The following is a 25,412-nucleotide window of genomic DNA, read 5'->3' on the forward strand; positions in this document are numbered from 1 at the left end:
CGATGTTCGATGTCTCTTTGAGACAAAGTGGAACCTCGACAATCATTGGCTCACCTGAGTATATTCCAGCTTGGCATAAAGTCAGTGCGTACCAAGAAAATTGTTCCCTTGTCGGACGCCATGCTTATTTAGAGGTCCGTTCGGATTTCTTTTTTATCGCACCACTCCCACTCTCTCGAATTAATTCGACGACACTCGGTGTCTCCCTGCAACTGATCCCGCTAAACGTCCTGCAATCTTTCTTCAGCTCTTTGTAAGGATGTCGAGCAGGAATACCACGCGGCTTTTAAAGCCCACGAGTAGCACGCAGAGCATGTCCAGTGCGTTGTCGCAGCAGCCAGCGCCGTTGGCAAGTGCCGTTTTTTCGGGAGCTGTCGAGGAAGATCTGGAATCACAGGCCCGCGCATCACTTAGCCTTTTTGGTTTTGGCTCACAGGACTCTGTCAAATGGAGTCCCGTGAGCGCCAGCGCCGCAGCCACGGCTGCGGCCGCCGCGATTGTAGATAATACCGGGACTGGTAGCGCAATCATGGTTCGCGTCATGGAGCGCGTGTGTCCCATTGGCACCAATAAATTCCTTTGGAAGACAATGAATTTGCTCGCCTATGGTGGCGAAGGAAGTGAAGACTTGATGAATTCGAGTGCAGACGCCGCAACACTTACTTACAGCAATGGCATCAACGGTAGCGGAGCTAAAGATAGCGAAAAATTAAACTGGGATCCTACGTCTTCCGCTGCTGGAATAGGAAACTTGTTCACATCGAAGGTATTGCAGCAGTATCTTGTTAAATGTGTTGCCCTGTTGCCTTCGTCAATCGAAGAGGTGGTGGATCTACTCATTCGTTCTGACAGAGACGACATGGAGCAGCCTGTGCAACATCTTGTGGGCGTCCGCACTAGTTCTTCCGCCTTTATCTATCGTCGCAGGAAGAAGCGTCAGCGGCGAAGTCATAATGGTGCATGCCATGGCTCCGGTGAACGCGGCACGGGGTCGCAGCGCATGGCCGTACAGTCGTTGCCTCAAGATTGTGATAGCGAGTCATCGTACTCGGACTCAGACCTGGAAAACGAAGAAGACGTGCAACCGTTTTCAGGCTTTAGCCGAGAATCGTCGACCAGGCGCGCTCGAAGCACGCGCGGTGATTCATTAGATAGCGATCGAACCGGAGGTCATGCAACTCCTACAAGAGCAGCAAAGTCAGAGCCGTATCTGTCCGAGTCTTATATGAAAGATTACCGCTCGGCCATGGCGTCGTCGGGTTATCAGGGTAACCTTAGCATTAAGTGGGTCATTGCTGAAAAGTCAAGTCGCATGTTTGCATCGCGAACTACGTATTGCCTGTTAGATTATGAGTGTATCTTGGTGAATGATTGGGACGAAGATGCTGATCAGACACCAATGTATGTACGCACGATGCAGTCATGCTACAGTCCTCAATGTCAATCGTGGCTGGAAGAAGTAGGATCGAAACCGACGGACCTTCAACCAGCAGGTTTCATGGTACGTCAAGCTCGTGATCACGAGGGATATGTTGAAATTCAGCTGGTGGCATCAATTTTGGAGAAAGCTCAATTACCAATGGCCTCTCGGCGAGCAAAGCTACGCGCTCTGTGCGCGAAGATTGCACGACTAGAAGAGGTCCTGACAAGCAGGCGCTTATCCCAGTCTCTACTTGTGAACGCACCGCATTGGGTTCACAATCGAGAACGTTTAGGGTGCCGTATCTGTGATGCAAGATTCGGCATTTCACGTCGTCGCCACCATTGCCGTCTATGCGGTGAAATTTGCTGCTCGGATTGCTGTCCTAAGATGGATGTTGCACTTCCGGATGTAGGTTCTACAAGTGTGAGGGTGTGAATCGGATGGCTCAAAAACCAAGAGCGGAGTCTCGAAATTTACCTAGAGTCAACAACGATTCCTTTACCATCACCGAAAAAAGAGGCCACATCAATCTCAACACCGATACCAAGCCAACATGACTACGTTCAGCTAAAGCACAAGACTACTATTCAACGTACAAATCAATTCTTACTTCCGCTACCAAAACCTTTACTTCGGCAAGCAGCACAGCGAGCGAAAACCGTCGTTGGCATACAATTACTAGAAGGTAAAATAAACATTTACAGAATTAATAGTAAGTTAATGAACCCACTTATACACGTAACAAATACGAACGCCGCCAGACATAATCCAGCAGCCAAAATCAATGTTGAGTAAGCTAAGGGCATTACTGAAAGTACCTAATTAAAAAAAGTGAAACCTTTCATCCTAAACCGTAGTACCTTCCTAATTGCGCATTGATTCTAAGAGATAATCGATCTAAGTATAAACCAGGACACTAATGGCCACTCGGTTCGAGAAAAAAAAAAAAAAAAAAAAACGATCTTGTGTAAAACCCCCTACGATCCTATTCTAAAACAATTAAATAAATACAATCAAGTGATTATGAGTAACAAATCTGCATATAAATCTGGAGGCAGAAAGCTACGCTAAAATTAGCTAGAGTAACGCCTGAGATTAAATAATCAAATAAAGACAGTCAAACTGTCAAAGGCAAAGCGTCAATTATGACAAGCTCAAAACCTTATTCGGGCTTGAGCACGTGTAATTTATTATCTCCCAGGGACCAGAGGTCCTGCATGCAAGGCTTAAAGCCTGCATGCGGTACGAAGCCTCCCTGATCGGTCAGGTACAGGACCACTTAGCGGCATCTATGCCAACCCGGCACATCTCTGTACCTGACTCAGAGCCGAGGGCTCGCCCTCTAACTGTAAACGCGAAGACATTTGAGGAAAAAAGGTAGAAAATCTCCCTTTTTGGATTAAGCAGATGGAAATGTCTATTGATTCCACCTTGCTCTTAACAGAACGGCAAAAGGTGGCTATGGCCATTTCCAAACTTGGAGGTCGAGCCATGGAGTGGGCACTATCGTGCAGCACGTCCATAAACGACGCTATTCCCTCCTGGGATATGCTGAACCAGCAAATGACCAGCATGTTTGCACAGCCAGATCAGGCTTTTATCATGCGAGCACGGCTCCTAGCGACTCGACAGGGTAAAAGAACCCTAGGGGACATTTTCAGGAGCTGAGAACTCTCATTGCATCGATGCATCAAGACCCGATGCAAGAAGCAATTGTAGTAACTATCTTTATGGGGAGTCTCAATGAGGGCGTTGCCCGGACGGAATTATTCCGATCATATCCTGGTACTCTCGAAGAGGCAGTTGCCATAGCGCTACGCGCCAAGTTCGACTTTAAGTCTGCTCGCGTTAGCTCGCCTGTTTACCGAACAAGCTCTTCGAGCACATGGGTACCGTCTAATAGACCGGAACCCATGGATCTAAGCCTCGTTGAGGAAGGAGAAGAGGCTTTTCAAGCTGTGGAACAGCATAAGAACATCCGAAGATATTATATGTGCGGAAGCACAAAACAGTTATGTCCGGCCTGTCCCCTACGAAATACGCGTAAAGCTCGAAAGAGCACCAATTTCGAACTATACCAGAAATCTGGTACGGTGCGGGAATAAAGTCGATACCCAGTAAGGGCGGAGTGCCCCTACTGGGGAAGACCTAGGCTCTGCTGAACCTCTAGGAGGTGAGAGTAAACACAACTAAGCCCCAATTAGCTCGGTGCGCAATGGCACGGGGCGTGAGTACAAGCCTGGTTGTTAGGCGATCAAGCAACTGTGAAGGGCTTTGACAAGCCATGATCAATCTTAACTGAATCGGGAGCGTCTTGCAATTATGCTCGACATCTTTCCTTTGAAGGAAGTCAACAATACGTTGAGGCGCTTAAAGCGCACGAAGATGATACAATCACTGTTCGCTTAGCGACTGGGACTCGTGTCACTGTTCCCAAAGTTCCATTGAACTTAGGTATATAGTTTCTGGACTTTGACAGTACGGAACGCTGTCTCGTCCTTGATTTGGATTCGAGATATGATCTCATCTTGGTATGGCCTGGCTTGAACGCCATGGGCCATGGATCGATTGGAGGTCTAAGACCTTAGGCGCCACGCGCAACGTTCTTAGTAAAGTTTTGGAGAGTCATGAACCCACCTTTGTTAGACAACAAAAGCGCTATTGGCGCGGATCATTGAATGAGTCTGTCAGTGTTTTAGACATTGGTATGTCTGAGTTAATAAACTCTAATGTTAAAAACATTAGTTTTGAGCCCGACTCAGCAGAAATAAGTGGAACGGCACGTACTCCGTCGAGCGACACTCGTTGTAATAACGATTCACTGAATGCTGAAAGCATTGTTGGCCTAAGGCCGAGTCATCAGAGTGCAATATCCCTGAAATACGTGGAGTGGCACGTCTAAGTCCACCGAGTATGGTCGGCCAAGGTGGCACCATACTGAGTGTCAAAAATGACACTATTGGCGGTGCGCCGGGGCATTTTCAGTCAAACCCTTCTAATGCACGTGAAATGACACGTAAATTTTCGCTGCTTAAGGAAGTTGAGTATCCTAACTCCTTGTCGGATGTTAAATTAGACACCACGCCTGGTATAGAACCAATACAGGCTGGAAAATTCGGGGACGTGAATGTCCCGGCCTCTAAGAGGCGTTTTGTCTCTACTCCAAGACAGGGGAGACGCGAAGCGTTTATACCCTCACAAATTGATACGTTTGAGCAATTACACACGCTTGTAAAGAGTGAGACGATATGTCCATCAATGAGTGCGGCCGAGCCTTAAAGGCTGGCGACTTATCTGAGATGGTGGTCATTCGACCTATGATTGAGTTAAACTCATCGTCACTTCTGGACGAAGCTGTCCTAGATGACACAAAAGCTGCACTATGATTGAGTTAAACTCATCGTCACTTCTGGACGAAGCTGTCCTGGATGACACAAAAGCTGCACTAAGCGCGGAGTGGGTCATCGATCCTTAAAGATCCTACGGATCCATTTTATGCCTTAGTTAAGGAATTCCAAGATGTGGTATGTAATAATCCACCATCTGTTTTTCCTCCGGATAGAGGTGCCCGTCATAAAATTGACCTGGCTCTGGGAACCAAATACTGTGTCACACGACAGTGGCCTTTACGAAGGGAACAGTGTGCCGTCATTGACGATTTCTTCCGTGCTAAGCACGAGGTGGAAATGGTACGAGAGAGCAAAATCTCCCCATTCGACACCGACATTTTGTGTCAAAAAGCCAAATGGTAAATGGCGCATTGTACATATTAAGCTTAATGCTGCCACTAAACTAGCGCAAACCCTAGAAAGGATGTACTTCAGAACAACATGGTGGGATGTATAATGTACAGTGCACTTGGCTTAGTCGATGGTTACTATCAACTGCTCATCCGAGCTAGCGATATCCCGCTTACAGCGGTTAGCATTCCAAGCGGTATGTTATAGGAGTGGCTGGTTATGTCACAAGGGCTTTCCAACGCCCCGGCAACCTTTAATCGTCTAGTGACGCAACTGTTTTCGCCCTCATCGAGATTATGCACATACTTATTTTGATGACATTTTTGTCCATAGTCGTGCGGAGCAGGGTCGGTCGGATATGGAAAGCATTTAGGCCATTTGCGAGCTGTGCTCGAGTGTCTGCGCACAAATAAATTGTATGCAAATGCATCTATATGCATTTTTGGCGCAGAAAAAATCCTTTCTTAGGGTGCTTCAATGGGAACCGAGGCCTTAGAGCGGATCCCGCTAAGATAAAAGCCATAGTGGTTGGTTCTCGCCGATTATTTACACAAATATAGCGAAAATTACGCTGATATGGCTAGGCCGTTATCTAGTCTCCTTAAAAAGGATACAGAATGGTGCTAGACTAGATCAGAACATAATGCTTTGCAAGCAGCTAGGGACGACCAGGCTTATCCATGCCCCGATTCTGGCACTGCCGAACCCAAATTGGCCTTTCAGTGTCGTCTGTGACGCATCAGATTTTGCCATTAGCAGTGCTCTGTTACAAACAGATGATGATGGGCATGAACGTGTTATTGCGTTCGAGTCTAGACAGCTTAAAGCTGCGGAAAAGAATCACCCAGTTCGTGACACAGAGTTTCTTGCTATGAAGTATGCTTTCGTCAAATTCAGAGTTCATCTGCTCGGCTCTAAGCCGTTTGTGATATATACAGATCACGCGTCATTCCGCACGGCTACTAAGTCGCCCCATCTCTCACAGAGAATGGACTGATGGCTATTCTTATCGCCGAGTACAACTTTGAGGTGAAGTATAAGCCTGGCAAGCAGAATGCTTTGGCCGATGCGTTATTACGCAGGCCATTTTATGAGCTCTCTCATTTAACGACTACAATGTCGTTTATTACTGAATCAATCCTTTCGTCTTACGTGAAAGATGAACAGTGTGTAGCTCTACTACGAGCTCTAAAGAACTCTGAATCGGGGTTTAAATTGTCGGTGCGTCTGCGCGCAAGATTACATCGATTACCTGTCGATAGCGACCTATTGCTTGATTGCACGGATGCTGCGGATCCTCCGTGCGTCGTTGTTCCTCATGATGAGAATTTGAATACCAAATCCTCTATGTGGCACACGATACTGTCCTTAGTGGTCATCTTGGTAAAAAAGCCTACGGCTATGTAAGCCAGATTTATTGGTGGTCCAAACTTTATAAATGGGTCAGCACATACGTTCGCACATGCGAAACAGGCCAGCGGGTTAAGCCCTCGGCGTATGAAGCTGCGCCACTGAAAAGTCTGCCCGTACCCATAGGGTGTTGGGGTCCATTAGTATGATTTTTTTTCCACCTACCGAAAGTCACGGCCGGTAACGCCGGCATAGTGGTCTTTTTTGACCGATTGAGCAAAATTGCTCACTTAGCGGCTGTGCCAGATACCATTGTAGTGAAGGTACAGCAAGGCTGTTCGTCGATCGCGTGTTTTGATAACAAGATTTGCTAGTGTCAATTGTCTCTATCGGGATCCTGTTTTACAGGTAAATTCTAAAAATCGATTTTCCGAGTGCATGACCCCAGATTGGACATGTCCACCGCGGACCATCCGCAGACCGATGGTCAAACTGAACGTGTCAATCGCGTCATTGAGGATATTTTACGCAGAGTGTGCGCTCAGACACAAAAGTGCTGGAGCTCAATGCTCCCAGTGGTGGAATTTGCGTAAAATAACGCTGTCCATGCCTCTACAGGCTATACTCCGTTCTATGTAAATGGTCTCACCCACCCATGCGTTCATTTATCGATACCACTGCGTGGCCTAGCGCTTGGTGGGGTAGAATTTGCCCATAGGCTTGCTGATATTAGCCCTGTTGCCGTTCGGAAACAAGTAAGCGAGTTCCTCGCGACGCGATTTGGTGTCTAAACACATGTAAGGGACATGACGGTTTGTAGCTAAGGCAAACAAAAGGTGCCAGTCTGATTTATGACTCAGAGATAAACTGGTATATGTTCTCTCCATTAATTGTTATGTTAGATGCGTCGAAGCGAAAACCGCCAAGAGTGGAGGATTGCGTGACGGCGAGGAGTGCGAGAAGGAGAGCGAGGCTTATCGAGAATGCCGACGAATGGCCAAGGAGGTCAAGAATGCTATAGATCGGCAGCGACTTTAAAGAAACGCTCAACGAAGGGACCCAATAACTAAAAACTATGATCTGCTAAAAATGCCAAAGGCAGAAGCTGTATTAATTCTTATGTGGTCGGGGACCGAGTTTGACGAAACGCTAAGAATCTACCTACCAACATGGTTTCCGCGGTCTTCAAGGCCAGATTGCGCCCGCACTATATTGGACCATTTACGGTCGTGGACAAGACGGGTCTAGCTTACACGCAAAACTTCCTAGCAAGCTGCGTACACACCCAGTGTTCTACGTTGGCTTGCTTAAGCCATGTCGGGATCCTTCCCACGTGGACTTGAAGGCGCTTGCGCCAAGACAGGCGGTCGTGCCGCAGATTGCTGCATCCTCACCAGGATGTCCAGCTGGCCCTCTAAACGAGGCTGCTGACGCTCCAGCGTCGAAAGACGGTCCCGAACCGCCTCAAAAGAGCTCTTAACCCGGGCAAGGACCTCACGAAGAAGTTGCACCTCGTGCCGTAGAGCATCAAATGCTTCCGCCGAAATTTCGGCCCCCTCCCGCACTGCTTGATGCGCGGGGGAACCTTCAGTTTCATGTGAAGAAACAATTAAAGCGACGTCGTCGTAAGGGCTAATACCAGTATGTGGTGAAGTGGCTAGGGTACCCCTCTTCTGAAAACTCTTGGGAGTTCGAGGTACCTCTTCGGCAAGATTGCCCCGTTGACGTTTTGGAGTGCCAAGCTCGGGATCAACTCGCGTCAAACGACGCTTCCCACCACTAAACATGGGATTAGGTGGATCTATAGCCTCAGTGCGGCTTCGATTCATCGTTGTACGGTCAACCGAAGCACTGAAATATCGGCTAGACCTTTCTTCGTTTAGTGGCATAAATGCCGAACGTAAATGGCCTTTGGCCGTAAGCTTAGAGAAATCGAAGCGGAGCTTCCGTTCCAAATGAACATCAGCCGCTTCCGCAGACTTTCTCAAATTCCAAATATTACGAAGTCGGCTGGCCCGGTGGAACCAGCTCTCAAATGAGACTTCGTTTTCACTCCTTGTTTCGTTTGGAAACAAAACAATCGGAATTTCCCTCATGGAGGTCGCCGAAGCCCCACGGGCTTGATCGCGTAAACGCGTTAGATACTGACTTACCGTCACTACCTTTGCCGTAACGTATCGCTCATGAAGAGCGCCGCGAGCAGCTATCTCCTCCTGCGTCCTCGCCGGGTCACCGGAGATTCAGATGACCAAGCTGTGACCCGCTATCTCTTCATAGTGAATTTAGATTCACTCCGCTTAGTATGCTCGTCTGCACTAAGCGGAGTGAATCGATATTCACTATGAGCTTTAGCTTTCGCTATCTCGGCAGCCCGACGACGAGCTCTTTCCTATATGAGGATTATCCGCTCGCGAGCGGATTTGTAATGATATTGGACTCATGGTCCCTGTCCTGCTCAATGCAGTTAAGAGATCAGCAGCACCACGTTCTGGGAACGGATTCGGGGCCCGCCGACGTTCATCCGGAGGTGAAGGCGTGAGCGAACGCCGCTCTTTTTCCTCCTCCTCTGATTGAGAGTGACTTTCTAAGTTAACCATTTCCTCATCGTCGAGAAAGGTGCTAAGAGTCTGTGACTCACGCTTGATTGTCATGAGACAAAGGAAAGAAGAACACAACCGAACGGTTAGCTGTTTAGGTTCAAACCTCAAAGAGGAAAATAAGCGAATGTTGTCACTCGGTGTCAACAGTCTGATGGGGGAGGGTGTAATGGGGCACACATCGGTTGGAAACCGATGTTGTGGTACATTTAGCTTGTGTGTAAATACCCTTTAATCCTATTCTAAAAAAATAGTTGATTACTTAAATCCCATTTATTATGGGAAACAAATATAGATATCAATCTGGCGGCCGAAATCTATTCTAAAATTAGCTAGGGTAAGGATATAAATGAAATAACTAAATAAGTGGATGCCATCTATCTAAAGGCGAATCTTCGCAAGGCGAGCACAGTGATCTTAAGACATAGGCCTCGCGAAGACATATCTCAAGGACACATGCCACTTCAATCTAAATAAATCCCTTGAATAACATACACTAGGCTGTAATAACGTGAACGACACCCGAGTGACATGTTACTATACTCCACAAGAATGTCTTAGTTTTCCAGTTAAGTGTACGTAACGTAAAGTTTTGAAAGTTATAGGTTTCAGGTAATGTACAACCCAGATTATTACAATGCAGCCCCGCAGTTCAACATAGCTTATATTAATATTGTATACGCGATACACTATATAGAATGAGTGGTTAGAAGTGTTTACCCCAATAAACGAATCATTTTATGATTTTACATCCTCCCAAAAAGTGTTTTCGCTCCAGCGCGCAGACTTTTCTTTCTGTTCTTCTTCTCCTTCGCCTTCGCCGCATCTTCGGTTTGAAAACACGACAGGTTATAAAACAATCATCTGCACAAGATGTTCGACGAAGGTCAAGTCGGCAAGCTCAACGGTGACAACGAGGAANTATCTATAGAGATAACATTTTAATTGGTAAAAATAGGTATTTGTATTTAATTCTATTAAATATAAATCAGTCTGAAAACTACTTCCTACTTGGTAAGTGCGCACGAGGAGACGGATTACCGCTCCCGTGACGACACTTAACCAGAGTACTTAGTGTGTTGGGTGAGGTCGCTTGCGCGCCCCCCACAATTACCTCACTGCACGCAAGAGAAGCATGTTTAATCGCTTCCTCGCTGTGCTAGGTGTGTGTCTAAGTAGAGCGTGGCCGCAATACGACGTGCCCGCCTACATAGATGATCGTTGACAAGGTATATACATACAGATTACTTTTATTTGAATGTCATCACTGCTTCCATAAACCACATATTAAGTCTTCTTCAGATGCCTAGAACCTCTTGAAGCTGTCTTCGACACGCTGAATCAAGCTCGCTGCAGCAGCTGAGGGCTATGTTACAACAAACCAGAGTACTTAGTGTGTTGGGTGAGGTCGCTTGCGCGCCCCCCACAATTACCTCACTGCACGCAAGAGAAGCAGGTTTAATCGCTTCCTCGCTGTGCTAGGTGTGTGTCTAAGTAGAGCGTGGCCGCAATACGACGTGCCCGCCTACATAGATGATCGTTGACAAGGTATATACATACAGATTACTTTATTTGAATGTCATCACTGCTTCCATAAACCACATATTAAGTCTTCTTCAGATGCCTAGAACCTCTTGAAGCTGTCTTCGACACGCTGAATCAAGCTCGCTGCAGCAGCTGAGGGCTATGTTACAACAAGCAAGAGCTCCAAGAGGGTTTGTTCTAAGAAGTATAATATTACAAACGCTGACCAATCATAGGCCTTCAAATCCAATCACTTGTTTAATACATGAGAGGTGAAGGCCATTAGTGGAAACTGAAGGCTTATTATCAGCTCCCTTAGTAAAATGATCAAAAAATAGTAGCTTTTGTTTTCCTCAATTATTCCTCTTACAGGAAATTATTGTACACTCCGTTACAGTGTGCTTAAGCGATATAATTAGCGCTTTACCAGTATTGACGAGCTTGTCATTAGTCCACAAATTTAAATCCATATTTCGTCTACGTTAAGAAGTCAAAAACCATTCATATATTTGGAACTATTCTTTTTTTTAAACATAATCAATGACAATTTCGATTATCAATCAGTGAACAATACAAGGCTCTGCGATGTCGCGGGAAGATGGCCCGCTTGAAGCAGACACTTTGCGAGTGCTCTTGTCTACTGACAACCACCTCGGCTACGCAGAGAAGGATCCTGTGCGTGGAAATGACTCGTTCCGCTCCTTTCGTGAAATTCTTCAGCTAGCACAGCGTGAGCGCGTTGACCTATTGCTCTTGGGAGGCGATTTGTTTCACGAAAACAAGCCGAGCCGCCGGACACTATACGAAACCATGCGTCTATTACGGGCACACTGCATGGGAAATGGATCCGTAAACTTTCAAGTTGTGAGTGATCAGAGCGTTAACTTCCCCAACTTTGGCGTCGTAAATTTTGAGGATCCCAACTACAATGTCGAACTGCCAATTTTTAGCATTCACGGAAATCACGACGATCCAGCACGGGAAGGAGGTGGGAATTTCACGCAATCCCTGGCGGCGCTAGATTTGTTAAGTGCCGCTAATTTGATAAATTATTTTGGGAAAAGTGACAAAGTTGACGCGGTCGAGGTGTTTCCGGTGCTACTTACCAAGGGTAGCACGAGGGTTGCAATCTATGGCTTAGGTAATATGAGAGATGAGAGATTAAATAGAATGTTCGCACAGGGCAAAGTGGTGTTTCGACGGCCTGCAGAACATGCAGAGGAGTGGTTCAGTATTTTCGTGGTGCACCAGAATCGAGACGACAAAGGACGAGGAAGCAAAAACTGCGTTCCAGAGAGTGTTATCCCGAATTTTATTGATCTTGTAGTTTGGGGTCATGAGCACGAATCCCAGATCGACGTTCAAGAGAGTGTGAAAGGGGATTTTTTTATCACGCAGCCTGGATCGTCGGTTGCGACGTCGCTTGTGGAAGGAGAAGCTAAACCTAAATCTGTGGCCGTTGTAGAGATTCATGGCCGAAGCTTTCGCATGACAACCTCAGAGCTGCAGACAGTGCGGCCTTTTAAAATAAGTGAAGTCATATTAAGTGAGATTGAAAACTTAGAGCCGAACGATCCTGATGTGGCAGAACATATCAGCGAATACTTGGAAGGAAGAGTTATTGAATTGCTACATGAGGCTGAGCTAGAGCGACAAGATCGAGCGAAAGAACGTGCAAAAGCACGCGATAAACGGCAACACGAAAGTCCATTTCCGCTGCCAGAAGATGCAAGCGGAGACAATATAAAAGAATTGGTGCTGATCCGTTTGCGTGTGGAGCATACAGGCTTTCCTGTGATAGTGAATCAACGGTTTGGCGCAATGTTTGTCGGCAAGGTAGCCAACCCTAATGATATTCTTTTGTTCTTCCGAAGGAAGAAACATTCCATTAATGCGCTCGACAAAAAAGCTGTACTGGAGCTGGAAAAGACACTTCTAGGCCGACCTGTCCGACCGCCTCCACTAGCAGCGGTGACCATCGAAGACATCTTAAGCAATCAATTGTGTATGCCCGAGCGCAAGCTTGTGCTTCTTCCTGACGCTCAACTTGGGATCGCGCTGGAAAAATTTACTCGTAAAAACAATTCATCGGCAATTCAAGAATTTGTGGATAATGTCCTTCACGAGACACAACATGAATTGGGGTCAAAGAGTAGTGCCAAGTCAACACAGGACATTTTAAACGTTGTTGGTAAAAAGAAAGAGCAAACTGATGCTTTGCATGCACTTGATAGGATGGAAAATGCAGAGTTTAGTATCGAAAAGCGAGAAAGCATGTCCGGAAACAATTTGCCAATGAACGAACTCGATTTGAGACAAGACAAGAGTGACAAAACTCCGGCAAAGTCTTCAAATAGGCGTTCTGGCACACCGAAAGTTTCACGGACCAAAATGGCGACGTCAAGAAGAAAAGTCAATCGAAATTCTGATTTGTTTGACCTTGTAGATGATAGTGATGCTAATTCACCTTCGGAACAGGCAAACTTATCGAAAGATGTTTTAATTCGTTCTACAAGAACTAAAACGGCAAAGACTAGAAACGCACTAGGCTTTGATAAAGAAGATTTCAGTGATGCCTTAGCTGAAGATGATGGCGATGAGGATTTCAAACTACAGGACGATAGCGACGACGAAGAACAATCTACTCCCACTTCTAAAGTTAAACCTCGCAAGAAATTGTCAACACCATTGAAGAAAGCAACAAAAGCTGCATCTAATCGAAAGAGGCTACGCAGTGCATCGGATTATCAACACAATGAAGTCTCTGTAGGTGTGCCTACTTGGATTGAAGCGTCTCGTACTTCGCAAGGAAGCATAGCATTTGATTTATGCTCGGAGTCGGAGCACGAAGAATCTGCACCTACAAAGCGAGCGAAGCAGACCATGACCAAAAGTTCTCAGCCCCATAAATTTCACAGTATCTTCAAGAGACAACACGAAAAGAATGATGACGATGATATTGAAGAAGATCGGCAATTCACGCAACTAACAGACGAGCGTAGCGAAGGCAACATCTGGCCGTCACAATCTCAGTCCGAATCACTCATGACCGGAACAACGACGCGGCGCAAATTGCCGTTGTCCATGGTGACCGCTTCACAGTCTCAATCTCGCGAAGTGTCGCGTAAAACAGCCTCATCAGCTGCTCGTCAAAGTTGGGGTCGTTCTCGCCAGCAGCGGAAGACAAGTTAATTTAGTTAATAAGATATCTGCCATTGTATGTCGGAGCCTATGTGTGCTGTTTGTGGCAGGGGATTTTCGTTCATTGATTATTATGGTGGTTGGTGGTCAATACGGATAGAAGTTCTCTTGCTTGGAAGAAGAGCCCACCTCCCATTACATTTGATTGATTTTATCGAGATACCGATCGTTCCACTAATCTGTGCTCTCTAGAAGTTCTCGAGGTGGAGTCTTGGGCAAACTCGAGCTAAGCTCCTCATCCTTAGCAGTGTCCTGTCGCACCCACGTCTTGTTTTGAAAGCGTGGACGCATTTGCGAGGAATAAAACGGGTTTCGTGGCGCCAAAACGGAATTCGATCCACCTGCTCCATCTTCTGTTGCATCCAATACCGGCTGATTTTCATTGTCTTTTGCTGCCTCCGCCTTAACAACATTCGGGTTCACCCACGTCCGATTCTGAAATGGTCGATTGCCGTGAGGACCAGCTTGCATAGGATGGGGGTAGCTGCGGCCATCATACGGTGGCATCCCTTGCGGTGGAAAGCCCATAGCGAACGTATTCATAGGACCGTAACCTGGCGGAGGGTAGAACATTGGACCACCGTAAGGCTGGCAAAGCATGTAAAGTAAGATATTGATCAACCGATTGAACATCAAGAATAATCATTACCGGAGGGTACACTCCAAAACCCATTGGACCGTTTTGAAAACCCATTGATGGGCCCAAGCTGTGGTTTTGACCGTGGCCTTGCTTACCTCTCGAGCTATCTTTGTCTGAGGAAAGTGGCAAAGGTGGTGCGTCGTTACGGAAGCCATCGTTTCTCTGCCTTCCCTTTTTGTCTACATCCTCCACGTTATCAAAGCGGTCCTTTCTTCGATTCTGACGTCCTCCTCCGTGCTGATACTCCTCGTCGTGGTCCCCACGTTGCTTCTTGTGTCCACCTAAGGTGTCACGAGCGTCGAGCTCCGCCTGGTCAATGTTTACTGGGGGGCCTAGTCGCTGAGACAATCGACCTCCGCTTTCTTTGCCACTATCGCGTTCATGTCCTCGCCGTTTATTTCCTGTCGATCTTGCTTCATCGCGTTGATGGCGATCCTCCTTTTTCAGAGACACAAAAGAAGACTTCTTAGAGGTTGGAGAATGCTCCACAACACCGAAGCGCCGAGCTCGTCGAGCAATCACATCGTCCGCGTCAGTCTTAGACGGATACAGAGAACGAATGGTGCCTCGATTACCACCGAGCGACACTGTCTTCTTTGTAGACACTTCGGATGACGATGACGATAAAACTTTTAAGCTGATGACGCGTTGATTGTCCTCCTTCGTCTCAGAAGCCTGCTCTTCCTGCATAGTTGCCTCTTCTACTTGAGGTTTCGAAACCTCTTCAGCCGATCTTTCATTAATTGACTCAGCAGCTTGAGCCTCAAACTTAGGCAGTAGCTGACTAAGCCAGGCCACAAATTGATCAGCCGACTCATCGCCAATGAAGTCAACGAGGTCGTGGGCGATCTGCTCCATATTCTTCTTATTGCCCACCATCACGATCACATATTCCTATAGATGGCGCCGTCAAAGAGTAAAAAATACACAAACACGGACGTCATGCCTCTGTACTTCTTTAATCTGGGGTGGCGCATCCTCGTATCCTAACTGGGGGCCCGGTTTAGGCCTTGACTTAGCGTCTTTTCATATGTAATGTAAAGACGGACAAAGCTCTATCGTCACCCCCAGCCACTCGAGCCATATATTCGCTACCTTCAGTCAATATGCTGATGAAGACTCTATGCGCAGTGAAGCTCGCTCTCTCTGGCAGAGATTACGGTGCGAAGGAACGCCACCCCTTCACGGCTAAATAATCGACGTACGCACCGCCATAACGTTGTCTACTTCAACCCCAAGCATGTCTGTCAGCTTCTCTCTTGTCCTAATTCCTATCTCCTTCTTCCACGCATCTCTAAGGGCCAGTGGGAAGACGTAACTCTTAGAGTAGGATGTCATCTTTGCGAGTGCGGCACCTGTCGTTTGCAAAGATAATGGGCAACAAAGTACAGTGATGGACACAATAGAATTAGAACAGTGTCAGAGCCTCGCTCGTGTGACAGAGCTTGCAACTAATATTATTTTAGAGACGCCTTGTAAAACTGCGTTATGATAATGATGGCGGTAAATAAATAATTAGGCATATCCGACAGCAAGCTTTAAAAACTGATGTAGAGTCAGAAGTCATGAGGGCGTGTAGTATCTATCATTGGATCGGTACTGGCCGCACTCTACTCACTTCGACAATATTAGGGTATCTTACTTTAAGTATGCCGATTTGTTGACCCTGACCCTGCCTCTGCTGTCGCAAACAAGCGCCGCGCTCGCTCTCACTAAGAGCTCAGTGCCACTTTAATTTTGTGAACTTAAGCCCCCATTTTTAAGGCTGCGATGTCCGCGCACTCGTCGGACATCTGTGGCATTAATGTGACTGAGCTATATCTGAATGACCCGGGCAATAACCAGGAACCAGCAGGATACGTCCTGTGCTCGGATATGGGCAATACGTGCATTAAGAATACCTGCAGCTGTCGAAGGGCCGCGCATGCCGAAGTAGATGGGTCCACTAAATACTTTGGAGTCTGCATCATTCTTCAACAAGGAAAGGAATGCGTCGCAAGCGGAGATGAATACTTAACGTGTGCAGTTAGTTCCGGTACGAACATGCTGAATGAAAATAGCGTCGCGACTAGCAACCCCAGCACCAACACCAAGGCAATTACAGAGAGCAATACAAAGCCGTTAACAAGTGAGAGTTCCAGTCCTGATGACGTCATGGCGACAGAAGCAAGGACCGCCGCCTCCTCCGCCACGTTGAGCACGACCATCACGGTAGTTATCATCGTTGTCGCGGTCGTATTCGTGGCGCTGCTCTCGTGGGTCGTACGCTCTTTCTGCAAGCGACGCTCGTCTAAGGACAGCAAATTTGCGTCCCGACGAAATCGCAATGGCCCCAATACCAGCGCTGACGCAACGTCACCGACATATATAACTGGCACTTCGTCTACCACGCCGCCCTTCCCGGCGTTCGACCGACGAGCTCGTGAGATACAGTCGCCAACATCTAAAAGTCGCGGAGGACGTGGAGGTCGAGGCGCCCCTAGTGTCCACGATTCGTCGTCTGGACGCGACCGACGAAATCAAGACATTGACGCTTACTTAGCTCAAGGTGGAAGCCGGGATGTAACCAGGGACAGTCGTAATCAACGAAATCCGGAAATAGACGCGCCGTTTCTACCGCTTGGTCCCCGGCGTGAGCCAACCTCTGGTCGTGGTCGCCGGAATCCAGAAACGGATTCTTCGGTCACACCGCTCGGACGCCGCGAACCGACTTCAGGTCAAGGCAGGCAAAATAGTGGCTATGATGCTGACGGATTTCGAAGTTTTAAGGAGCCAGCACTGCAGCGCGAACCAACGTCAGGGCGCGGTCAGGCAGATGCAATGCGTTCACAGCCGCGTGATCAGCGTAATAAGCAGAATCAGCCATCCAGGCCCGTGGAAAAAATTGCAACAGAGCCTTCGGGCGGCACGGTATACACTGGTCGCAACACTTACGACAGAGTGGCGCAATTTGCTCAATTAGCAGCGTTCGAGGCACCTCCTCCCTTGCCTCCTCGGCCTCAGAAACCCATTCAGCCGGTGCCCATGGCTAATTTAGTGTCCAAGAATACTCGAGCGCCCCAACCTGCTCGACCTGCTCGAACTGTACCAGAGTGCTCAGCCTTCCACGTTCCAGACAACCCGTCACCTACATACCATGACATTCTGTCTCCAAAGACGGCGAGGTCGCTGGCGCCATCAATTGCATCTCAAGCGACTACTGTAGTTGCAGCAGGACGCAATCGACCCACTCCTCTTCAGCAGAACCGACGACCACCATATACGAACGCTCCGTCTTCGTATTATCAGCCGGGCTTGACTCATCAAAACAATACAAATGCTGAAAGTCACGGACTCAGTCTTAACGACAGCAATTACGACGAAAGCGATTATGGCAACAGTCGATACAATGAAAGCAACTATCGAGGAAAGTATAAGGGCCAGACGAATTACGACGACTCGTTTGTAAGCGAAGTTAGCTCGATGGCGTGGTCAGAAGCCTCGGGACTCAGCGAAGACAGCTACTACCGTGCGGTGCCGACTAGCACTGCTCGGATACCTGTCATCGAGCCAACCCACGATGATGACGACGCGCATAGTGCCGACGGCTATTCGGATTGGAGTCATTCTTCCGATGCATTCCGCAGCACAGCAGCATCGGACATGTCCTTGTTCTCGGTAAATTCGGACTTTAACGACTCCACGAGCGACTTCAAAGAGCGCGAGTTCTAGGCCCAGCACATCAAACAACCACTAAGATATGTAAATAATGTTAAATATGGGTGTCAGATCAAATTCTTTGTCAACTGGGCAACTCGAACACTCACCACATTATCATGAATCTGAAATCGTATTTTTGTCAATACTTCACAATTTAAGTAACATAAATTATTATACTAATCGCTATAAACTGCTTGACCCCATATCAAACGACATGGCAATACGGCTCGAATTGGTGCTCATCTCTGGTGAGTGCAGGTGCTCGCTCGCCTCCGTGTCACGACTGGTGTAATCAGAAATCGAAAGACTTGAGCTTAAGCTCGTGCCTTGGTCAGAGCTTAATAGACTTAAAGCAAAACTCGTGCTATCGTCAATGCTATTAATTGTGTCCACATGCTGTTCAACGAATTTTGAGTCTGTTAAGTCCTCGGAATTCGGCATAGATCCCATGCTACTTGTCTCACTTGAGTTTTGAAAAGATTCTGTTGAGCTCTCAATAGATTCGTACAGGCGCTCGCTAGTAGGTCGTACATAGTCGGAGCTCATGTTTGAGGAAAAGCTTGGTTGTGTGTTTGACGTATCAAAAATGGATTCGAATTGAAACGATGGCAAACCCTGCGATGCCGATGGACCATGTGAAATATTAAATTGCAATTGTGAAGCAGGAATGGCGTTATAATAGCTGTTTTGGAGGACTTCACCGTTGCTGACCACAGCGCTTCCACTTCGTGCGTACATACCCGACATTATTCTTCCTCCCGTCTCAAAATATAATTGAGATTGTGGCCTTAAGACTGACGTAACATCGTCATTTACGCCCATTACGACTATTGAAGTCAGTGGTGTGTTATCAATTGAGTCAGCAAATTCGTTTCTGTCATAAAGTTTTCTGTGAGAGATTTTTTCGTCGACACGATCAGTTGTTGGCGTCGCAAAGCAAGATATATCGTCAGAGGGTGTTCCAAGTTCATCGCTGGTTGTCTTATCCTTGCGGTGCATTGCAATGACAACCGCAAGGGAAGCTATAATAGCAAAGCCACCAACAATGCTCAGCATCGCCTTCAATCGCGCTCGTGGCCAGCCTGACTCGGTGGCTGAACCGTTGTTGGTATCGAGATGATGAATTAATTTATCGTCTGATAGCTGATTTGAGGGCGTTTCGTCCGAGGTAGCGGTGCCGATTGGTCCTGGATGAGCTATACCGTCATCCCTAACATCATTTTTGCTGGTAATCACGAATGCTGGGCCTTTAGACGGCAATGAAGAATCCACCAACTCGGTGATGTTTTCAAATGCCGAGGACTTCGAGCTCAAATCAAATTCTACTGAATTAGATATTATGTCCATGCTTCCGTTTAATTCCAAACTTGAGTCCATGCTTGTTGAAGCTAAACTCGATTCTGCACTCGTAACATTACGACCAGCGCAAGCATTATCCGCTGACGCTAAGTTTGATTCGGTACTTGCATAGGCACTACCGCACGCACTTAAGTCAAAATTTACTGACGCAGAGCTCGATTCTGAGCTAACAGTACTATAGCTACCGCTTGCACTTGAGTAGTCTACCAAGGCTGAGCTCGCGTCTTCATCGGCATCACTGCTGCTGATGAAAATGTCGGAATCATTGATTGGATTTGGGAGAATAATTAACGAGATCAAGTTTGCATTCGCAGAAATATCGCTGGCATTAGCAGTATCACTCTTGGAGCCATCATCAATACTGACGTTAGAAATGCAGTCCTCACCGAGACTCGAGCTGTCCTGTGCGCAAGAGAAGCTTGTGCTTCCGCAGAACTCTCTGTTCGACACGTTGCTGTTCACACATGCTGTTGCTTCTCCCAATTCGACGCATACTGCCCAAGCGACGATCACACCATTTACAACACCAACCTTCTTCTCGCGACAGGAGCAAATCTTGCAAATATCCGCATCGGTTTTCGTAGCTTTCGCACATTCCAGGTAGCCGACAGACGATGGGGAGTGTGAGTCATTAGTACTCATGATATAGTAGCTTTCCGACGCAAATTCGCAAGCACCTAGCGTTAGATCAGTCGAAAACATTCCCACACAAAGCTGCAAAAACACTGCGATTGAAAGGCACTGCAACTGCCATTGCCAGCAGCGCTTCATCTTGCTAAAATTCTGTGTGCGTGGTCTTAATTCTTGAACTTAAAGCCACAGTTGTTCTTCCCAGCACTATGTACAATGATCGATTAATCAGAAGTCATTAATACAATCTCCTAAGGTAGAACGTTACACAGGTTGACAGTTGAGTCTTTTGCGAGCCGTCCACAGGTGCTCCCACCACAGATGGATATCACAGTTGCTTTCACTCACCGTCTGAAACAAGCAAGGAACAATGTTGTCGGGCATATTTTCGAGAAGCTGAACAGTAGCGGCGCTATATTGGATACTCATTTCTATTTTCTTGCATTATCAACATCAAAATTTTACGTCGAGGACAACGCACGATAGAATCTGCCGTTTGCTTTATATTACCTCTCAATTTGGCTTTTTCAGTTACACCTATCTGAACGAAAGGAGTACCTTTATTTTTAAAGTTCTTATTCACACTCCGACCACACCGGTGGCCAGCCAAACTCATACGACAGCTCTGTACCGATGATATGACTACTCATTGAGGGCAGAGTAAAGATAGCTCCAATGGTAACTATATTCCAATCATGTACTTACAGGTAACAGTACCACTAGACAACCGTTCTCCATCTAGCAAATTAGAACTGTGCGTATTTGGTCTATGTTTAAAACTAAGGTATGGTCTCGTAGTTAGACGCTTCACGGAGCTTGCGCGAGTAGCGCCTCAGCTCAAAGAAACACCAGCGCTTTATCAAATCTGGTAAAGCTCGATAAATCGCCGGCGGTAACATAATTAGTGGACTAGTTGACTTCTTGTAGTCGATGTAGTCGGAGTCCAATCCGAACCGCTCGTCGTAACGATCCTCAGCAAGCGGAACACCCGACAGGAACATGAGCACTAAGAACGTAAAAATAGGGCTAATGCAACTCACGTAGTAAAACCACGTTTCACCTCTGTTACTGCCAAAGTTGGCACTAGCAACAATGGTCACACCTACCCAGCATAATATCTCGCCAAAATAATTTGGATGACGCGAATACTTCCATACTCCGGAGCGTAACAGCTTGCGCTTGTTTTGAGGAACGTCGTGGAAGGCTGACTTTGATGCGTCAGCAGTAACCTCTACAATAGCTCCAAAGGCCCAAACTATCAAGCCAGTAATGTCGCGTGCTTTACCGAAGCCGCCGTCGACCTGGCTCCCACACGAATTGGCCAAAATTACCGGCAAAGATATCGAGAAAACCCATAGAATCTGATAAACCCAAAAGCCGAAGAATGCCATGCAATTAGCGCGCATTTCGTCAAAACGCTCGTCCTTGCCACGTTTAAGCACGCGGATTAGTAGAAAAGAGCCCAAACGAATCGCCCAGACCACTTGCATACATGTCACCACAATGGCGCGGGTATCGAAAACATCCTGCAGCACGAGCGAGAGCACCGCCAGCACAATAAAATTTAGTGCGCCAGCCAGATCCGTCACTTTGTCGAACTGGCAAATATAGGCCACTGTGAAGAAGCTGCACTGCATGACAATCGTGACACCCAGGCAGATGATCAGCATGATGCCGCCAGAGACTGTGGGTTCTTCCATCGGATGAAAATCTAATAATGAAAGTCGCCTATCAAAATACAAACAAGTCGTTCTTTCAGGTTCTACCGCAACAATAATATTACATCCGGAGCAAGTAGGTTTCAAGTCTTCTATGAGACTTGTTTTGTAAGTTTTAAAAAAATAGTTTGACAATTATGACTTTTTGTCAGAGCCTCCGTGTTTTCCAAAGTTTTCGTGATGGCAAATTATGATATGACATCACGATTGTGCTACTTCAAACGCTGTTAACAAATTGCTGCGGAAACGGACGCCACAGCTTCCGCAGATGCTATAAGCTGAATGAGGAAAATAAAAAAAGGAATATGATACAGGCAGCACGTCAGCAAATTATATTTTGATTCGTCTTCAATAAAAATATTGACGTTCTAATTTCAACAGATCTGAGCAAACAATTGATGCACTAGGTGGTCAACTATTTTTCAGTATTTAAAGATAGATACACGGCCGGCCACCGTTTGCAAAGACTGACGCACTTCCTCCTCCTTATATGCCACTTTTTTATCTTTCTTTTCCACACGCCGGGCTAATTTGTGCATCTTTACACTTGCCTTACGTAAGCGCTTCTGCTCTTTCGTTTCACCTTTGTGTCTCGGACCAGTTTCGGGCTGCTGCTCTTTGGTCACTTTGCTCTTCGCTTGCGCCTCGAATACTCCCATAGGGATTCCTGACTTACGTGACAGCGTCACTTTTTGCTTGCGGACGTCTTCATTTTCGGCGATACGAACCGCCACTGGCTGTTTTTTCTTTTTGCAAAGTGAAGCGTCCTCCTCTCGCAACACTGTAGGGTGGTTGTCCATCGTAGAGTAAGTGCTAACGATGGTCTCGCAGTCCCATTTTTCACGCTCTTCGCGCTGCAAATATCGGTTGCGTTCGAATAGTTCCTGAAGCTCCTTTTCCTCGCGCTCGGCGCGAGCAATTGGCTCCTCAGGCTCAACTTCATCTTCGGTATCAGCATTCTCGTCGTACTCATAGGCATGACGATCTGCCTCGCACTCCTTTAGTACCTGCTTTAGGTGGTTGCCTGAGCGCAATGGGTTTCCAAGCTTGCCCTCAGCGTCTGCCAAATCCTGCTGCACCATTACATAATCTTCGACAACGGCGGCTAGCAGACAGCCCTCTAGCGTCTCCTTGCCGCGCGTCTCTGGATCGTGCTCTTCCAACTCTCCCAGCAGCTCGTCATCGTACTCCTCAGCAAGTGTCTTTTCGAACAGCTCGTCCAGTGCTTGTTGTGCTTCGTCACGGTCTATTGCCATACCGACACTGTCCTGTTTGCTCGCTCTGATGTCGTTATCATCATCCTCGCTGTCCTCGCTGTCCGTAATGTTGCCGCGATGCATTGGCCGAACGCCGCTTGCTGCATCCATGAGTTTTGCGATGTGTGCTTCATAGTCAAAATCATCGACGTCTTCTTGGTCCACGTTCTCCTCAGCCGCTTGAATCACGAAATTATCATCCAACTCTTCAAAAGCCTCGTCGTTCACAAGTGCTTCCCTAAGGTCCTCATCCATGACATTCGTGGTCAGCGTAATGGCATCGAGCATTCGATCTTGCTCATCGATACTGGGTAGTGCGCCTTCTGGCAAATCAACTTTCCTCGACAGCGAACGGGCCTCCTCGCCAGCATCAAAGCGGCTCGTAGCCGAGTAAAATTTACCCTGTCCCATCTCCTTCATGTGCTGCGAGTAGTTGTAGCCATCTCTTGGCAGACCATTTTCATCTACGAGATCTTCAGCTTCCACACCACCAAAACAAACTTTTCGTACGGGGAAGTCGGACTTGCGCAGCTTAACCTTTAATTTATTGCTGGTTTTGGCAGGAGTGTCTATAAGACTGGGCATATCGTCATCACTATCCAGCTCTGAGTCTTCGTCATCCGGCTCAGAGTGAAGCTCCACATGCTGGCTGGAAGATAGTAATACGAACTTTGACGCGTCCGGGTCATTGGCCTTCGGGTCGCGCTGGCTACGGTGCACAACATGATAGTGTTGTGCTGTCTTCTTGTCAATAAATTGCTTTTTTCGGCCCTGTGTTAGAAGGTGAAACAGTAAAATAAAGCTTTGGTCAGCGCGACGGCACGATAGAGGCAACACACTACTTACCATATTCACAATTGCTACAAACGTTTAACTGGTATCGAGACGGCGTACATTAATGCACCAAAATTTGGACTATTTAATACTCGCCTCAAAATATAAAATTGTGACACTACCAAGTCCTTACATGTCATTAATAAAGAATATCCTTAAAAATGACATTGTTAATCTAGCCTAACACATTCGGAAGACGGCATTTTGATAGCCTAAAACATAGTGTGACGGGGTCATACAGCACTAGCATCAATACAAGTTATACTTGCCTTTACTACCAGGCAGTATCGAAGCTACTAAAAATATACTATTCCGCAGACTGGAGAAATTTCATTATTTATCTTATCTTTCCAAAATGTATCCTACTGTGAGTTTTTATGGATACGTAAATGTAACTCAATAATTTATCTTAAAACGTTGAAATCTTGATCATTGAAAGTATGAAAGCAAACTATTGTTGTACGTTCGTATTAGTATTATTAAGTAAATATTACTCATATAGAATGCAGGTGTAACGGGCTAAAGTGCCTGATGTTACACACCCGTTAAGTACACTTATAGGGCAGTCAATTATTGATGTGAAGTAATCGACCTGCCACTAGGGTGAGGATCACATAATGACCCACCCTTCTGTGTGTGATGAAGCATAATTACATTTTCTAATGGGGTGAGTTGAGAGCCCGTTATCGTTTCACTTTAATGTTTTGAGGAAGCGCTCTATTTATAAGGGAAAATAAATCCGTTTATTTTTTTTTGCTCTAAGTTTTAATTTCGCACAAAATACGAAATTGTTCCCTTGCTCTTGTGTACCATTCAAGTACATGTCAAATTATCATTGGATAATATTATCATGTCTAGCACCCCCATAATATAGACCGATAATAAATGACTCGCAGTATCTCCTAATCGGATACTGCAGTATACCCACTTTTGTAATTATGTATTAAACCTAAAGCTACCCCTATAATAGGTTGCCTCTTTGAGTTGCACTTACCACAGTTAAAAGCGCCAATCTCAAAAGTTTCTAGCAGCATAGATGTAACGGGGTGTGTCGTTTCATGAAATTAATCTTAAAGGTTGTTAATTCATATATTATCTAAAAGGTAGATAATATTTGGAGAATTTTGCTTTACATGGTAATATTCTTAAAGCTTATCCGTTGGTAGATAAAGGCCATTATATCTACTTGCTTCGCTGTCCAAGCAGCAGGGCGCGCGCAAAGTGAGAGACAGATAAGACTTTTTACATGTTTTGTATTAGTATATAATTAAGTTAGTAAAAGTTAGATAGATACAGAAGAACTAAATTCAAATAAATACAATTTACTTTTAACCTTTTGTAATTGTTGGTGCTGTTTCAATTAAAGCAAGTGTTTTTAAAGAGAGTCTTCCTCTGCACGTACTAGTGTACGTTAAGTGAAGGGAGGCAACACTCGCACTGA

The 25,412-nt window shown here is 46.4% G+C and overlaps 6 protein-coding genes across 6 annotated transcripts; 2 read left to right on the forward strand and 4 right to left on the reverse strand.

The window, feature by feature from the left end:
- Positions 1-259: 259 nt before the first annotated feature.
- On the forward strand, positions 260-1,858 carry CCR75_006699 (uncharacterized protein; the record flags this gene model as incomplete). Its single annotated transcript, XM_067964767.1, has 1 exon — positions 260-1,858. The coding sequence occupies one exon, from the start codon at positions 260-262 to the stop codon at positions 1,856-1,858; it is 1,599 nt and encodes a 532-aa protein (XP_067823747.1).
- Positions 1,859-11,219: 9,361 nt separating this feature from the next.
- CCR75_006698 (uncharacterized protein) lies at positions 11,220-13,826 on the forward strand (the record flags this gene model as incomplete). The annotated part of the gene is made up of 1 exon (XM_067964766.1): positions 11,220-13,826. One exon carries the CDS (start codon positions 11,220-11,222, stop codon positions 13,824-13,826), a length of 2,607 nt encoding a protein of 868 aa, XP_067823746.1.
- On the reverse strand, positions 13,355-15,681 carry CCR75_006697 (uncharacterized protein). The gene is made up of 2 exons (XM_067964765.1): positions 14,485-15,681; positions 13,355-14,423 (listed from the first exon to the last, which is right to left on the reverse strand). Exons 1-2 carry the CDS (start codon positions 15,352-15,354, stop codon positions 14,010-14,012), a joined length of 1,284 nt encoding a protein of 427 aa, XP_067823741.1. The 5' UTR covers positions 15,355-15,681; the 3' UTR covers positions 13,355-14,009.
- A 2,396-nt stretch (positions 15,682-18,077) lies between these two features.
- Positions 18,078-20,304, reverse strand: CCR75_006696 (uncharacterized protein; the record flags this gene model as incomplete). Its single annotated transcript, XM_067964764.1, has 3 exons — positions 18,078-18,182; positions 18,282-18,319; positions 18,366-20,304. 3 exons carry the CDS (start codon positions 20,302-20,304, stop codon positions 18,078-18,080), a joined length of 2,082 nt encoding a protein of 693 aa, XP_067823740.1.
- A 638-nt stretch (positions 20,305-20,942) lies between these two features.
- On the reverse strand, positions 20,943-21,863 carry CCR75_006695 (uncharacterized protein; the record flags this gene model as incomplete). The annotated part of the gene is made up of 1 exon (XM_067964763.1): positions 20,943-21,863. The coding sequence occupies one exon, from the start codon at positions 21,861-21,863 to the stop codon at positions 20,943-20,945; it is 921 nt and encodes a 306-aa protein (XP_067823739.1).
- Positions 21,864-22,303: 440 nt separating this feature from the next.
- CCR75_006694 (uncharacterized protein) lies at positions 22,304-23,986 on the reverse strand (the record flags this gene model as incomplete). Its single annotated transcript, XM_067964762.1, has 1 exon — positions 22,304-23,986. One exon carries the CDS (start codon positions 23,984-23,986, stop codon positions 22,304-22,306), a length of 1,683 nt encoding a protein of 560 aa, XP_067823738.1.
- Between the last annotated feature and the right edge of the window lie 1,426 nt (positions 23,987-25,412).

Source organism: Bremia lactucae, linkage group LG19 (assembly GCF_004359215.1).
Source record: "Bremia lactucae strain SF5 linkage group LG19, whole genome shotgun sequence".
In the NCBI taxonomy this organism is placed as follows: domain Eukaryota; phylum Oomycota; class Peronosporomycetes; order Peronosporales; family Peronosporaceae; genus Bremia; species Bremia lactucae.

Excerpts from the sequence above, each read along its gene's own strand:
- CCR75_006697 (XM_067964765.1), bottom strand. The coding sequence starts at position 15,354 with ATGGTGGGCAATAAGAAGAATATGGAGCAGATCGCCCACGACCTCGTT. Across the intron at positions 14,424-14,484 it reads GTTTTGGAGTGTACCCTCCG|CCTTACGGTGGTCCAATGTT; the intron begins GTAATGATTATT and ends ATGCTTTGCCAG.